Raw genomic sequence first — 17,076 nt, forward strand, 5'->3', positions numbered from 1 at the left:
AGGATAATTCTTTTAAACCAGCTTCGTTATGAATGTGTACGACAATTGAAAAAAACGACTGAAAAAAATTACATCTCGCCGTAGATCTAACCACATTCCAATTGAAACTGACGGTTCTCGAAAGACCACAGAAGCTTACAGATTTATTAGCTAATATGCATAAATTTTTTCACCGTAAAATTTTTGCGATTGGCATAGCCGCCCAGTTGGTTTAAATGATTGATCTCATTCGTCCAAAAATTCACTTCGTTCTTTTAGAATGCATAGCACGAGAAAGGCATTTTAGAGAGGACTTGGGCAAATTCAAGCCTATAGGCCCCTAAGAGTACTCCTCTCACAAGTTGAGGGAGGGTCAGAGCAGCTACTAGCAAACTATGGACTAATCACGGCAAAAGAAATCGAAGCATCGCTGCTGATGCTCTCTAAACCGAAACAAGCGGCTGCTCTCGGGGGCACTAAAGATACACTGGACAATATGTATTACCCATATGACCACCAGCTGCGAAGCCCCGCATAATGATTTCTGTAGAAGCTGCGATGAGAAAGAAGTTGAGCTCATTAAGCAGTTTGGGGTGGGAACGTAATGAACCAAAATAAACTTCGAAGTTCTCTCACATAGACGAAGGTTTTCTCCTTTAAATGTTTGCGCATACATATATATGCATGTACATAATTATTGAAAAATCGCCAAAATATGGATTTAATTGTGCTGCCTCATTTCGAATTCTGACACAGGTGTCTACATCATGGGACTTTTTCATTTAATTTCAAAATCTTCCATCAATCATAAGCACACTTTTTCTTATTTGGCACACAAAATTTTACGCGTTTTTATAAAATTTAGTCGCCTTTATTTTCTACATAATTATTGTAAACAAAGTATATATTGCTAGTGCAAGAGTGGTCTGCTATTGTAGAAAGCATTTCGAGCTGCTTGGAAACATTTACCATTGTCTACCCGGAAGAGTGAGGCTAAATTATGAATTGTGTCACGTGCAAAGTGAATAAAATAGGTCCGAATACCACTCCATTCGGAGGCTATCTGTGCGGTAATGAGCATATGCAATGCGCGGATTGCAATGATCGCACCGATGGCCAGTGCGGTATTTGTGAAGAGCACACCTTCTTTGTTCAGATGAACTTCAATCACCGCAACAGGAACACATCGCCCATGACCCGAAATTTTCCTATCTCTGGTACACTTGAATCAGCCTCATCATGCATTTTTCCGAAAGCATTCTTCAACGACATCGAGACCCAGTCTAGTATTTCGCAGGAGCAGTTGAGCATGCATGAGTCGCATGATTCCATGAGCGAAGACCAAAGTGAAACGGATCAGCTCTTGATGCATGATGTGCAAATTTTGCCTTCACAACATCGAGCGCCTGCACCAAGTCACACTTTTGATGGTATCCCAACTGCAACAGTGACGGGGACGGGGGCTGCCACCGGCACAGCTGCTGCATCGTTGTCGCCTTCCTACACACCAATGTCTTTGTCCATGTCGATACCCATGTCAATGAATCAGTACCTGCCAAACGCACAGGAGCGTATTCAAATGGAGACGTTATTCTTCGGCAGTAATCATCAACCACAGTCGGCTTCGAATTTCACATTTCAATTTCGAACTGAAAACGGTTTCATGCGCCTAATGCAGCCGCGCGACTCAAGTACACCTGCATTAGAAGTTATAGAAGCACCAAAAAGCATACAACTGACAACTGAGCGTACAAATCTCTGCGACACTTCGTGTGACGGTGCCTGTGAACCTGGTGTGGAGGGAACGAAAGAAAGTGTGGGGGCTGACGTAAGAAATTACGAGCATAAATAAAATGTAGCAAAGTATAACGCTTACGCTTTTTTAAATCTAGGAGACGGAGGACGTAATACATACTTCAGAGATCCGTTTTATGGAGTCAACTGAAAGCATGAAAAACTACTTTTCCGGTGGTACAATCCATCCTATCATAAAAACAAAGCACGAGCCTCTCCGTACGAGTACCACGACGCATAGTCGAAACTATGAATTTCAAGAATCTTTATCTACGAAAAAGCTGCACGATTTCGAGTCGCGCAATACAGCACAACCTGCTGAGCTGGTAGAGAGTTATCTCCGCACTTACGGACCACTTGCGCTATGTCAATTTCCAGCCTATTCATTCAGCCATAGTTGTCAAGAGAGTGCCTGTGAGCCTGCAGATGGCTTACATAATCGCCGCCAATCCATTCAAACAGCTACTGCTTCGGTATCCACTGAATCGGAACCAACTCTGGCCAGCACCAAGAAAACGGAATTTCCTGCCAAGTACTTGCCGCCTGATTATTTTGTAATGCAAGCAGTTGGCGTAGCGGCACCTACACCTGACACCATACCAAATCCGGACAAGATAGCACGCCCTAGTATTGATTTGCGCATGCAGAAGGTATTAGAGACATTACAAGAGAACCCGCGCACTCCGAATGTAAGTGAAAAGCCCATCATTGACCAATCGAAGAAGTATTTTAAGATAATGGATCAATTGGAGCCACCTGCATTAGTTGAACCAACAATGCCTTTTATTAATGAAAAACACCTGGACCAAATGTGCTCATGCGAACTGCCTGCCGGGAAACCAGGCAATGATATCATGGCACAGCTCTCGAACACGCATCGCGCCTTTTACAATCCACCTATCGGCCAGCCCCTCAATGGTGTGACCCACTATTCGAACAATTTTCCATGTTCCGAGCCACCCCCTCAATTCCAACTCGTCACTTGCTCCAACATTATGGAATCGGAGCTTCTGCTCACCAAGGGCCGACTTATTAATTTAAAGCCGACACCCGCCTGCCACCTGACCATTCCTCGATCGCCCATCAAGTGTCCTGAGTCATCGTGTCAACGCATGATCTTCGTTTCCGACTTTAATAAGCATTTGATAGTTGATCACAGCATGTTGCCCATGGAGCGCATAGCGCCACGCCAGTGCAAAAATTTCTTTCTCGACCCGAAGTTGGCTCATTGCGGCAATAGCAAATGCCACTTACTCTATCTGATACGCGACAAAATTACCGATCTCGGAAGCAGCAAATTCAAAGATTTTCTGCCATTGTTAGTGATGAGTACGCGTATTCGGCTCTCGGATTTGTGTGGTATTGACGCACACGAGTATCCGAATTTCTGGGAGAGTGAAGCTAATACCGAGTATTTGATGATATGGTTGACCGGCATTGTGCCAGAAGAGTTCCACGTCGCTGTCAGTTTAACGGTGTGGTCACGGTCGGGTAATGTGCCCGCTTGTCACATGGTGCATTCGGGTGAGATGTATTCGGTGCGGCGTTCGCAAGAAGTCAAAGATGTCTGTCACAGCGGCCAAATGCTGTTGTTGTCCGCTTCCGAAATGCAGTTACTTACAAACTGTGGCAAAGAAATGCTCGAACTGCAAATCGTCGTACATTAGATGTTTTATTCAAGTGAAAATAACGCGGTATTCATGAGAAAATATTACAGTACAGTAAGGCAGTCAACACATTTGCAAACATTCACGCACAACCAATACCCAAACATAAATATACATGTACAAATATATATTTTATATCCACTTTAGTTAAACCCTTAAAAATGTACAGTTGCTAAAAACCTCTCGGCAACATGCAAATAAAAACTCTCCATTTATATAAGTACGTATGAAAAAATGTAATTAATCGCTTATTATTTCAATTGCATTGTATTAGATAGGTAGGTGGGACTGGCTGGGTAATAAAAGCCGAAAAGATATTTTCGACCGTAGTGTTAGCGGATAAAACAACCATTCATGATGAACCCGTCTTTTGTTGCATGCTCTAGGTTAGTGAGAAACGTCTCCCCAAAGTAGTTCAGACGTAAATTTGACAAGGCCGGACAATGGCATATTATGTGCTTCACCCTTATCTTTTCATTTTCGCACTTCAGTTATTACCACTTTGCAAACGCATTTTAAGAGCTTGGTTAGCTAACAAATTGTGACCAGTTATGAGACTTACCGTAAGTCTACAATCGTTCCATGGTAGTTTAAGTATATGCTTTGTCAGTTGCAGATGAGGTGACCTAAGCATGGCCCGGGATACTTTGTGTCCGCGGTGTTGTGACCACATAAAAAATAATTAGTTTGTTCTAAGCGTTGCTGTAGTTGAGAAGTTCCGGTACTTTTTAACGTCGTGACTTCCGCTTGGAAGGTGCCGAAGTAGTTTAGTAGTTTGAATTACCTTTTTTATTCCTAATTCATGGCAATAGACACCTGCCCCAACGTTTTCTGTGGGTTTTCAACAATCTGTGAACACATGAATTCAACTTCCTCCTGCATGCAAGCCCTTACGCCATCCATTCTCCTCAATCGCCATTGGAAAACTTTCCCTAAGCTGCAGACATGTGGACAGGTGGCTCGTATTAATGTAAGTCTAGAACTCCACACCGGCATTTTCAGGTCCAGTTTCAGCGATATTCAAGAGAAGGTCGGCCAAACATTCAGACATCTGAACGACCTAATGTGATTGATAAAAGTTCATGCCCGGAATGCAATAGGAAATGGGTATGAAGTCACAACATATATGTATGTACTCAATTCCGGCTGTTATTTACCTGCGTGAATAACTGTAACTCTACAGAAAGTGAGTGTCTCTCTATATCGTGGAAGCAGCTGGTCTGACAAAGTGTACCCTGTGGCCGCTGTAGAGAAAAACAGGCGCAATAAAACGATATAGGGAGAAGAGCTGAAATGGCTATTATCAAAAGGAAGAAGTAAGTGAGTGAAGTGGAAAATTACGATAGTGCTCTACTTGTTACGCAACGGGTTGATCGGGGCAATGTTTAAGAGTTGCCTTCATCTCCAAGGCGGTAAATACCTCTCTTACTAATCCTAAGGATTTTAGACCCATAATTTTATCATCATTCCAACTCAACATAATGGTGCTTCTTATTGAATCTTATTTCAGCGAATCGGTTGCAAACAAACTTATGACATCCCAGCATGTCTGTATGAAAAGAAAGTCGACGAAACAGCATTGCACGAATTGGATAGATATCGAGGGTGCTTTCAACAATATCACGGCTGCGGCAATGACGTCGGCTCTAACGAATTTGGTCATCGACTTACAGCTGGAGGATTATGGCGAGTAATGAACCGCTGCAAGCCATTAATGAGGAGGGGGGCTCTAAGGTCATTGAGAATGCTGACGACCTTGCGGTGGTACTGAATGGAAAGTTCCCACAAATTATTTTTGAAATCATTCAGATTAAACTAAGATTAGTTGAAAGATGGACCTCTGCAGCTCCCTGCCATAGGCAATACGGCACTGAAGCTAGAGGAATCCGCCAAATACTTAGGCATAGTATTGGAAAAAAGGCTGAGCTGTGTGCAGAATGTACAAGAGCGTGTTAAGAAACCCACGATAGTTTTCTACAGATGTAACGTAGCAATTGGATGGAGCTGGAGGCAATACTCTAATATCATACATTCGTTATGTTATATATCGTGGTTGTTAGGCCTTATGTGCAGAGTGGTGGTGTGGTGGTGGACAAATTTCAACAAGAAATCTACAACCCAAGCACTTCAAGAGGTGCAAAGAACTGCATTCCTCTGCGCTTATGGAGGTCTACGCAAAAACTGCCGCTTTCAGGCTACGGGAACTACCCGTCAGGAAAGTCATATGATGGCCGCGACTCGACACTTGACTCGGCCACATGCAATTCAATAACCGTAGCAGACTGCCACAGATTCCTAAACGAGATGGTTGAGCAGTTTAACTATCGCTTGGTACAAGTGTCGGGGCATCGAAACAGGCCGGGCAACAAGGCGGGCGAATTTGCAAGAAGAAGCACATCAGTTCCATTGTCGCAATCCTGGAAGGGTGTAGGCATGCCACTCGCTACCTGAGAGCACATCTTAATGGATCTATCTCTTAAACTAGCAAACAATAGATGGTCAAGTCTCAATGCTTACGACAAGACGAAACTCACACAAGGTACTTATCTACAACCATATGCCAGCAAACCAGGTAATTTTGCCATTGAAAGGCATGCGGAGAAGTCGGAGGTTCCCCATAACGACTTCTGCAGAAATGAAGAAGAGCCAGAAATCTTGCGGCACCTGTTATGCTTATGGATTCAGAATTGTTTCGACGATTTAACTGACATAGCTAAGGTGGGTATACAGAAATACAGCAATTCCAATGGTTGCCGACCTCTGAAATGGAGCCGACTTTTGAGTCAGTAATTTTGAAAATTTTTCAACTGCAGGTATTACAAGCCACGCGCTCCAAAAGAATAAGCAAATAATGTTAGAATTATTAGAGAAAATAAGAAATTCCCCTACAAAAAAATAAGAATTTGGTCGTAAATACTCTTAAGTTGTTAACGCTTTTGAAGAGCTATGGGTTGAAGGAAGGACAGTGCCGTGGTAAGCTATGCTGACCTTCACATACATAGCTGAAGGAGTTATTATATTTATAACAAAATCGCGGATAAATATGAATAATCAGGGGTAGCGATATAAATGATCTTCATTTGCGCAATAAGTGATATGCGAGATACAGCTTATAGAATATGATTATTTAGAAAACAGATCACGAAATCGCTAGGTTTTTGCTTTCCAAAATTTTAAAATGAAATCCCATATCAGTTGTAAGAAGGCTATAGGTTATAGTGACCCGATCTTTGTTATTTTTACTGTAAACTCTCTGTTGATAATAAGTGAAAGCAGCGCGAAATTTCATGCTCATAGCTGCATAAATGGAGTTATAACCAAAAACATCATATCTGAACAGTCAGTTGTATGGAAATTGTATGCTGTAGTGGTCCGATTTTTTCAGTTCCGACAAATGATTAATACACTCGCTTACCAAATTTCAGTGGGATATCTTGAAAACTAAGGTCATGGATTGCGTTTAAGCAAAAAGACGGACAACAGACAGTCGGGCATGGCTAAATCTATTCAGCTCGACGTTTTGGTCATTTCGGTTTACTTTTTCATGGATCTGTCTCTTTTATTTCTGTACCAAAGTTATAATCCCATTTCATGCAAAACCCCGTATGTGGGGGTATCCAAATGTTATAGGACAGTAAAACAGTTTTTAACCAAAGCTACGTATTTTTGCGAATGCGAATCCGTGGTAAAAGCATGTATAACATTAAAAAAAGTAAGTGCGCCTCGGCCACACTGAAAAACTGAAACTAACAGTGTTGCCACTTTGTGAGTAATTCCTCAAAACATGAGGAATTTCGGGTGCGCTTGAGTATTTTTTGAGGACTTTTATTTTGAGGAATATTCTCTCGATATATTTGCAGATAACAAATGCAGCCATGTTTTTCACAAGAGAGTTGTTAAGTCGCACTGCAAATTTTTCAAAACAAAAAGCTTTCCGAAGTTTTATAAAGAGCGAAATACACCACACAAGTGGCTTGTCAAACATTCTTCAAGCCTACTTTTCCCATTTCGCCATAAACCATGCAAACATGACTCGTTCAAGCAAAGAATTTTAGTTTTCTTCCGATTCACAATGTAAAAGCGTGTGGTTTCCTCGATTTTTTCTCTCTCGCGTCCTCATTTCGTTGCGAATGAGGCGATTTTATCATACACAACGTAAGCGGTTTGATCAGACGTCAACATGGCCGCCGGAAAATCAAAAAATTTTGGTTTTTGTTCACATTTTCCTCAAACGGCTTGTCAAACCTTCAAACACCTCCTTACACAATATAAATAGCTTTAAGCAAAGGGATATTTCGCTTGGTTTGTCAAGCCGCGTGTGTGGTGTTTTTCGTTCTTAAGCACATCTGCATTTGCTGCTAAATATTCAAAATGTTATCGATATTTTTTTCATTCCATCGTTATATTTTCAACTTATTTAAACTTGCATTATAGGAAAATTATAGGAAAAGTTGTTGAATTAAAAGATTCTTCAGGTTCCCATAAGTTACCCAATTTAAAAAAATTAAAGCTGCATTACTAATATAGCCCTTTTCTAATGCTTCAGTAGAACGTATATTTAGTAGTTTAAAAATGTGTAGGACTGACTTGAGGACCAGACTGAGCACTGACATAGTTGCAGCAATATTACATACAAACCAAGGCATAAAAAATAACGGTGATACTTTGTTTGAACCTGTAAATAGTATGCAGTACACAATACGCATATCTGTAATAAGAAAATTTTGAGTAATTTGTTCGGATTTTGAGGAATTTGGTTACTTTTTGTGGCAACACTGGAAACTTACGTTACATACATGGCCGTCGGTACGTAGGGGCAGGGGGGGGGGGGGGGCTCGAGCCCCCCCCCTAGACTTTGAAGTTTACCTTATTTGTAGGTATATTTACAATCTTCGATTATTACCGCAGCGACCACAAAAATGCTGTTGCCAGTATAGCAACTCAGTTGCCAGCTTGCAGTTGCCATCTGTAAAACCATTTCAGCCAGTGGCCACCCAACTGAAGTTCGGTTGCCATATGCCTACGTCGGCTCAGCTCGATGTTCTGGTTACATACATAAGTACACATTTTCATGAGTCTATCTCTTCTTATTCTGGTACTTACAAATATCGGACCAAAGTTATAATACCATTTCATGCTCCTGAAAGGTATAGTTTTCAGATTTCAAATCGGTGAAGTAGGTAACAAAATATAAATTTAAACATTTTCTTAACTTCTTCCCAGCGTATCTATTAAAATGTCATTTTCAAAAATTTCATTGTCATTCCATCTCAAACATATTGTTATAGCATGTCATTGCTTCTTAGCTCAGCTGTTGTTTGCTGTTGTGTTTCTGCAGCATATTTTTAATACTGTTTAATCCTGCCTTGTATGAAAATGTATATCGATTTTTAGTTAGATAATTGTTTAATAAATTTTACTATAGTAGGATTTTGCGAAATTCGGAAAATCTCTTCCGGTATATACAATGTAAATAATAATGCTGAATATGTCGCATGTGTTGCGTTTGTTGACATGCATAAATTTGATGCCTGATTTGATTTGAATTTATTCGGCAATGTTTTCATATATCACTTTCAAACATGTATAAGCGACATGATATAAACTGACACTTGCATGATGTGTTACATGTCGCTATGTTTTGTAGTTCAAGCCTTCAGTATCTATATATAATCGCTCAGTCATACGACTTAGTTAGGCCGATCTGTAGCAGCCACAGAATTGAGCTATATATCAAACTAAAGTGCAAGCCGCAATTGCAGTTGACCGTGTTTGTCAAACAAGTAATTTTTAGCAAAAAAAAACCGACTTAAAAAAAAATATATATATCTATATATTTCATGATCCAATGATCGGATCTAAACCAAATTAGTATGGGACCACCTCTGAGACACTACCTTCCGTTGCAATTATTGAAATTGGTTGACGTGGTGCAAAGTTATGCGGTAACATACATAAAAAAAATAAAAAAAAAAATAAAAATAAAAAAATATATTCCGACGAACTGATAACCTCCTCCTTTTTTGGAAGTCGGTTAAAAAGTAAAAAGCGGCAGAAAAGTCGATAGTGAGTAATATAATCTATTGAAAAATATTAACGATATTTCCGTGGAATTGAGATTCGGAAAAGTTATTAGGTATTATTCATAGTTTTGAAATATATTTCACGAAAGCAAAAAATAAAAATAGCTGAGATCCCTTTCTTTTTTAAACATCTAGGATATCACTGATCATTAAAAAGGACCCTGAATGACCGCAAACCTCAAAGCTTTACACATTTTTGTATGTGATTTTTAAAATGAACGATCCAAAATTAGCCGATATACATATTTAAAATTTTTTAGAACCAGTGGTTGAATTTTTGTACTGAAAGGGTTAACCCCAAAAGTATAATCTACGTCTGCGAGGCGCATACGGAATGGGTCTTTTTTTAATTTTAACACAAAATTTACTTTTTATTTTGTTGTTTTATATAAATGTGGTTATAGTTTTTATTAATAAAACTATGTTTTATTATTAGTCAAACTCACAACTTCAATATTCCTTAAAAAGTAAGGCAGGACTAAGTATATTTTAGCTCACATGTTATCTTTTAAGTACATAAGCCTCTAAGGTGTATGTTAAGGCCTTACGTTACTCCCAAATAAATTATGCTTCTAGGCTTAAGAAAGCTTTAGTTTGAAAGTGTGATATTAATTGCTTTTCACCATAAACGGCGCAAATTTTCAATGATTATTGCATTTTAGATTAAGACTAATACCAGATATTGTGAAAGGTTGGACTATACCTTAAAGATGACGGTTTTCTCATGGCCCACTGCACGAAGCTTAGAGTAGAGTAATGTCTTTTAAGAACTTAAAAATTATCCTGGGCTATCAGGTGTCTAGCAATACAAGATTAATTGTTGTCTTTCACGAAGTTCTTTAAATAAATTTTGAGCTAAGTACTCACCCATATTTCGGGGGTTACTACTAGTTTTAATAAATTGTTACTTTAATTTCCTATAAAATTTACCTTTAGGTTTATGCATTTTAAGAATACATCGAAAATTTGTTTTAGAGAATCAATGTGAAATAATTGCAGAAACGATTAACCGGTTTGCTGAGCAACCGAGACGTTTGCTTTTTAAATAATTTTTGTAAAACAAATCGGCAAGTACATATCGTCCCCCGCATGCCAGAAACATGAATGTGTAAAGATGAAAATTTTGGGATTTTTTATATGTCGGGGCCCCCCTAAATTCCATCCTGGCGACACCCATGGTTACATACATATATATTTTGTCTCATAACCAATATACAAACATACATATGTATGTACATACATATATACCAGACAACAGCATGAGTTTACTCACTTCCATCTAAACCAGCCGCTATAAGGTTAGTGAGAAACACCGTACAAACAGTGAGATTCATAGTTAGTTTTGAAATCAATGTTTAGCTGCAGTGTACTCATTTGATTTCAAATATGGCATTGATATACTCTTTCCAAATCAAGTCAAGCCAGTGAAAAATGCTGTTATGAAAAGCAAGTCGAGCAATCGAATGACACCCATTGACTTCAAACAATTAGTAGAGAATACGACAATTTTGAAAAAAATGGATATTGATGGAGTATTTTTTTAAATATATTAGTTTTACTAAATTATTTAGTTATGCACCTGACGTACATTTATATAACTAGTCTACAAAAGAAATGCAATGTTACCTCAGAAGACGTCGGCTTTATAAGGGACTTGAAAGGTATACAAAAGAGAAATGTTTACAAATTATGAGAACGTTAACTGAGAATTCTGGCAGTACAACGGAACCACAAATTGCGGATACACCTTTGTTACCTTCAGACAACTTTGAGCTGTTTTCAGGTCTTCTTAAACAACCTACCTTTGTGAGCAGAACTGATAAAGCTACTGCAGAGCTGCGGCGATATTAAAATATTGAGGTATATTTTCATACGGACTTCGATATAATTAATTGGTGGGAGTTACACAAATGCGAAGTGCCGCTGCTGCATAAACTCAGTCGTAGAGTAATAGTCACTCCTTCAACTAGCGCATCGTCAGAAAGAGTTTTTTCTTCTGCTGGAAATGTTATTTCTGACAAAAGATGCCACCTTTTGTCAAATGATGATGCCCTTAATCAGTTGATATTTTTGCATTACAATATGCAGTTAGGAAACCAATAAAATTAACAAAAATTTTCTTTACAAATGTTTTTTACTTTGATACTTTCATTACAGCAGTTATGCCATGCACTTGTTTTTCAAATCAAGCACTTGTTATTTGAATCGAACACTTGATAGTGTGAATTACTCACTCAACCGATAATGTTTTTTCAATGCTATGGCACGTTATGTTTGGAAATAAATGAGTGCGAGTGTGTGCAGATGTGAAAAGAAAGCGAGTGACTTAAAATGTAATTTGAGTGTATCCATGCAGCTCTCTGATATATACATACATCTGCTTTTGCTTAAGGTTATATTTTTTGTCTTTTTTCTCTACCCCTGTTCGTTCTAATTACACTTATGTTATCCTGTTTTCCTGTATCTTAATTTTTATCCTTATACTCTATCGATAACAAAATCGATAGTAACATCCAATAAAATATCGATAACAAAACCGATAAAAATATCGATAACAAAATCGATGAAAAATTCGATAAAAATTTCGATAGAAAAATCGATAATACTATTATTCTTAGCCAAATCTACTAGAAACTCGATAAAAATACCGATAGCAAAATCAATAAAAATATCGTTAAAAATTTCTATGACTAAATTTATAGAAATATCGATAACAAATTTAAATACATTTTCAATGATGCGCTCCTAAAACAAAAACATTTTTATATACACAAACACACTTTTGTTAATTTAGCAACTTTGACCGAAAGAAAAATTCTTTAAAAACACGTTTTTTGATACTTTGCTATGCATTAAAAATAGCAGTAGAGTTATAAAGAGAGGTTCACTCGTAAATATTTGTGTTTCAATATTAATTGTCCGAAAATAAAGATTAATTTTGAAAAATTGGTCTTTATTTTTCAAAGGAAACGGGAGAATTTTTTCCCGATATGATTTATTTTATTTTATATTTTTTTGAGATTGTGGAGTAGGCCCATTTAATGCCTAAATTTACTGCTGGGCTGTTTGAGTATATAATACATTTAGCCTGAAATTATGCAATGGAATACACATAGATCGATAGTACAGCGCACAAACAAATTCACACACATTCAAGTACAAAATGAATGCTTTGTTTTCGGCAACAAATAAAAAACATGCATAATTTTGAAGTGGCTTTTTCTTATCACCCATCGTAAACGTTACAAAAAAATTGTCCAGAATTTCAATATCACATTAACAGGTTTACTCTGCGCTGGTAAGAAAAATTTGGGAACCAATAAATTAAGTTGAAACGATGGAAGCTGGCGCTATAAATTTGGTACAATAACAGCCACAAAGGACAATTTATGGTATATGCATATCGATACTTTATCCGAGAATAATATAAGATGCTAATACATACATACAATCAGTAAAAAAAATTTTTAATGAAAGAAAAGTTGTAGATGATCAAAAAGTTGCATACGGAAAATATAGGGTTTTATTAAAAACAGCTAACAGCCATCCCTAAGATGGCGTTATAAAACGCAATGCTTCGAGCATTAGGGATGACTGCAAAGCATACAAAATGGGAGTTTTCGTTAATGCACATTACTGATATTTCAAATGAAAAGTTCTCAAAGTAGGCAAAATTTCTCATTTCTGTGAAGTTTTTTTAAATCTATTACGCCCAATTTTAGATGGCTTATTTAAGTAGAGATTGTTGATTAACTTCACAAATTCTTTTTCAGATCATAAAATATGTGATATGCAAACCTGTGTTTGTGCCAAACAACCAAGATTGATAGGTAGGCTGTTTTATCAATCCTTCCAAAGAACAATCATCTGTTCAGTAAAAAATGTAAACAAACAAGCAAACGCAATAACACTTTTAAGGAGCAAGCAATAGTGTTGCCACTTGTTTGACATATTTAAATAAAGTTGATCTGAAACCCAACGAAAGTTAAGCGGCATTTAAATAACAATCCAAAATTAAACCTAAGTGCAGTTCAAATATTCATTTGAAATTGGCCTTTAGAGTTTTGATGCACAGATATCACTGGTATTTAGTAGTAAAACAGTTTTATCAAACTATTTCCCTAAATTCCACTAAAATAATGATGCTATTCAACAAATACGCAATGATCTCTATGTTTAAAACCAAATTAGTTTCATTTTTGGCTACTGCTCGCAGTTGTGGGCAGCAGCTATGCAACAGCCAACCATGATGATATACATATGTATATCCAAACGCCCATCTTGTCATGGAACGGTACGACGTAGTAACGCACGCGCTTGTGGTAGAGACAAATGAAAAAGATGAGCACCAAGAGTAATTGCTTCATATGCCATGAAGCCATGATAGCGGTGAATGCTCTCGTATTTATTTTCAATTCTTTTGCTGTGATTGATTTGAAATGCTCCACTGATGATGAATTCAACTCCAATAAACGTAACGAACATATGAGTCACCTTTACATAGACTGTTCTCACTCCAAGAAATAATCGATAAAGGAATCTTCCTAGTAAAAAGCAGGAAAATTTATTTCAGTTCCATCTCAGCAATTGGTATCATCAATGGCACTCACCAAGACCTATTATAACCGTAGCTATGAGGCTAAAAGAACTATGGATACTTCCCTCAAATCTTTTGAAATTTTAACTGCTATCCATGACACATGCATCATGCTGCTATCTGCACCAAGCCAATTATGATTTAAATTAGGGATGTGCCGGGTATCCGGTAGATATGCGGAATCCAGCTTATCCGGCTGTGTTTCTGCTATCCGACTATCCTGCCGGATACTTGCTAAAATCCGGCCGGATTTCTGGATTTCGATAATAGAAGATTCAATTTAAAAATATAGTTCAGAAATTCTTTTTTTTGTATTCTTATAATCCAATTTAATGTTAGATACCATTAGTAATGAGTGAAAATCTCCCAAGTGGGTCACCCAAATTTGGACGGTGAAGATTTTTTATAAAAAATTTGTATAAACAAATGGAAATTTTTATTACTTCTCGATCAGAGCTTTTAATCGTTTACATTGAATATCAATCCGTATTCTATATTACATTATTTAGAAGAAAAAAACACGGAAACTTGCACGGAGTCGCTAGTTATTAGTTTTTTTCGCTCCTGTCACGGGTGCTTTTGCTTTCATGCCGCGAACTGCGCGAACTCGCAAAGAGCGTGGTGCAACCAGAAAACGCAAAAAAAAATAAAATTTATTTATAAACATAAGCCTATTTTGTTTAATACAATATTTCTTAAAGTTGCATACATAAATATGTACATACAGAACATGCATATTTACATATGTACGTATGTATGTATTTATGTATGTATGTATATACATTAGACTGCATCACCAAAAAAAGTTGCGGTTTCTCCGCCGGGATTATAAGATCTATTACATTTGAAGACGTCCACCAAAATATTTCGGAAAAATATTAAAATTTAAGCGAGCTGGACCGATTTGAAAATACCCCTAAAATTTTTTATGAATATTTTTTATTTCTTAAAGAAATTTTGGAAAAAGTCCCCTCAGATGCTTTTTAAAGCATAAACTGCATATTTTAAAGGTATTTGTAGGTATGTGGGCCGGCCGCTATTCTTTGTTAAACAAATTTTCCCTTATCTACATATCCATATACATACATACATATGTCATTGAACAACAATCCACAAAAACATTTTTGCTCCAAGGATTATATTCCGTTCAGGTATACAGCATAACTGCTACAAGTAGCAAACTTTTTTGGGGGTGTAAAAAGTGCTTAGTTGTTTTTTGTTTCTGTGGCACAAACGATTATACTATCCTCTTTACTTATTTTTCGCTGTAAAGACAAAATACATGCATATGTACATACATACGTACATATATAAATATGCATGTTAAGTATGTACATATTTATGTATACAACTTAAAAAAAAATTTATATTAAATAATCTATGATTATGTATATAAATAAATTTTATCTTTTTTTAGCGTTTTCCGGTTTCGCGGCACGCGGCATGAAAGCAGGAGAGAAAAAAATTAATAACTAGCGACTCCGCGCAAGTTTCTTTTTCTTTTAAATAATGTATTATAGAGTACGGATTGACATTCAATGTAAACGATTAAAAAATCTGATCGAGAAGTAATAAATAATTCCATTTGTTTATAAAAATTGTTTATAAAAATTAAAAATTTTGTACAAAATAATGATTCTTTGAAAAATTTAAACAATCAGGCTAAAGCGTGTCTAATTAACCATTATCATGAAAAAATCAGCAAGCTACATCCTATGAATCAGTGGATAATAAATAATTACTAAATTTATAAAAAAAGTTAATAACAATAACTCTTGTAAAACTTCGAATTTTGCAAAATTGCTCAAATTATATTTTTTTTTTATGGTTGTAAACCGAATAAATAAATAATTACTAAATTTATAAAAAAAGTTAATAACAATAACTCTTGTAAAACTTCGAATTTTGCAAATTTGCTCAAATTATATTTTTTTATGGTTGTAAACCGAATAAAGTGATTTGTGCGAAAAAATTTTCACAGTCCAATTTTGGGTAGCCCACTTGAGAGATTTTCACTCAGTCATATCACTTTACACTCAACACAACGTTTTTAATTTATGCGTGTCGAAACATGGTTTTTTTTGTAATTATGTATTTGCGTATGTGACTTAAGTAGGTGTTATGCAGACGAATTTGGTGTTTGGCAAAAAAGATACGAGTTCGCGACGCCCATTGGGCGTAATCATGTTTTGTTTTAATTTACCTAAATTACCTGAATTATATCATAAAAACATCGCTAATACGGGACATTCCAGCACCGAAATGGCTTGGTTTTTGTAACTCCGATATTTTTCATAACTTTTTGTGTTATACTACCAAGTCAGAGAAGCCGATTTTTTTAATGTTTTTGTCTAGCCGTTCGCGATGTATCGATTTATAAAACGAAGTCCTGTTTTTCTTAAATATCCATAACCTTGCCAAAAATTAACCAATTGGTAGTTTTTTTAATTGGTCTTTTTAAAAATGCTGACCGCCTTTTTCAAAATAATTTTTTTTTTTTAACTGTCACCCGTTCCGCAACTTCTAGGCCTAGTCCGATAATGGTGTAACAATGCGCTCTATCTTTTTCGAATTTTTAAATTAATGAAATCCTAACAAATATTGTCCAAATCATCTCAGGCTTAGGCTTTCTGCACATTGGTCATCCAATCATAGTTGCTTCATCGTCCCAATCATGATGCAACGATTACATGACGACTACACTTTCGCACACTCCGTCGTGGTATTTTAACTCATTTGGCGTCTAAAAAATCACTTTGAGCAGGTATTTTATGTTTTTCTGGTTGATATTTTCGCGAAATATTTACAAAAATTTGCAATTTTTTAAATATGGACTGTGCTGCAATAATTTTAGACATAATTTTTCAGGAATATCTCTTCTTTTCTTTTCCTGACATGTGTTTTGTGCCCGCACACAGAGACTTTTCACAATTTCGTCATATTTTATAGTTAGAAC

General features: G+C 36.7%; 1 protein-coding gene across 1 annotated transcript; it reads left to right on the forward strand.

Moving 5' to 3' along the window:
* The first annotated feature begins 979 nt into the window (after window positions 1–979).
* LOC118746452 lies at window positions 980–3,539 on the forward strand. Its single transcript, XM_036480303.1, has 3 exons — window positions 980–1,394; window positions 1,458–1,807; window positions 1,872–3,539. Exons 1-3 carry the CDS (start codon window positions 980–982, stop codon window positions 3,438–3,440), a joined length of 2,334 nt encoding a protein of 777 aa, XP_036336196.1. The 3' UTR covers window positions 3,441–3,539.
* Window positions 3,540–17,076: the final 13,537 nt, after the last annotated feature.

Source organism: Rhagoletis pomonella, unplaced genomic scaffold, assembly GCF_013731165.1.
Source record: "Rhagoletis pomonella isolate Grant_MI unplaced genomic scaffold, Rhpom_1.0 Rhpom_scaffold_00010, whole genome shotgun sequence".
Classification (NCBI taxonomy): domain Eukaryota; kingdom Metazoa; phylum Arthropoda; class Insecta; order Diptera; family Tephritidae; genus Rhagoletis; species Rhagoletis pomonella.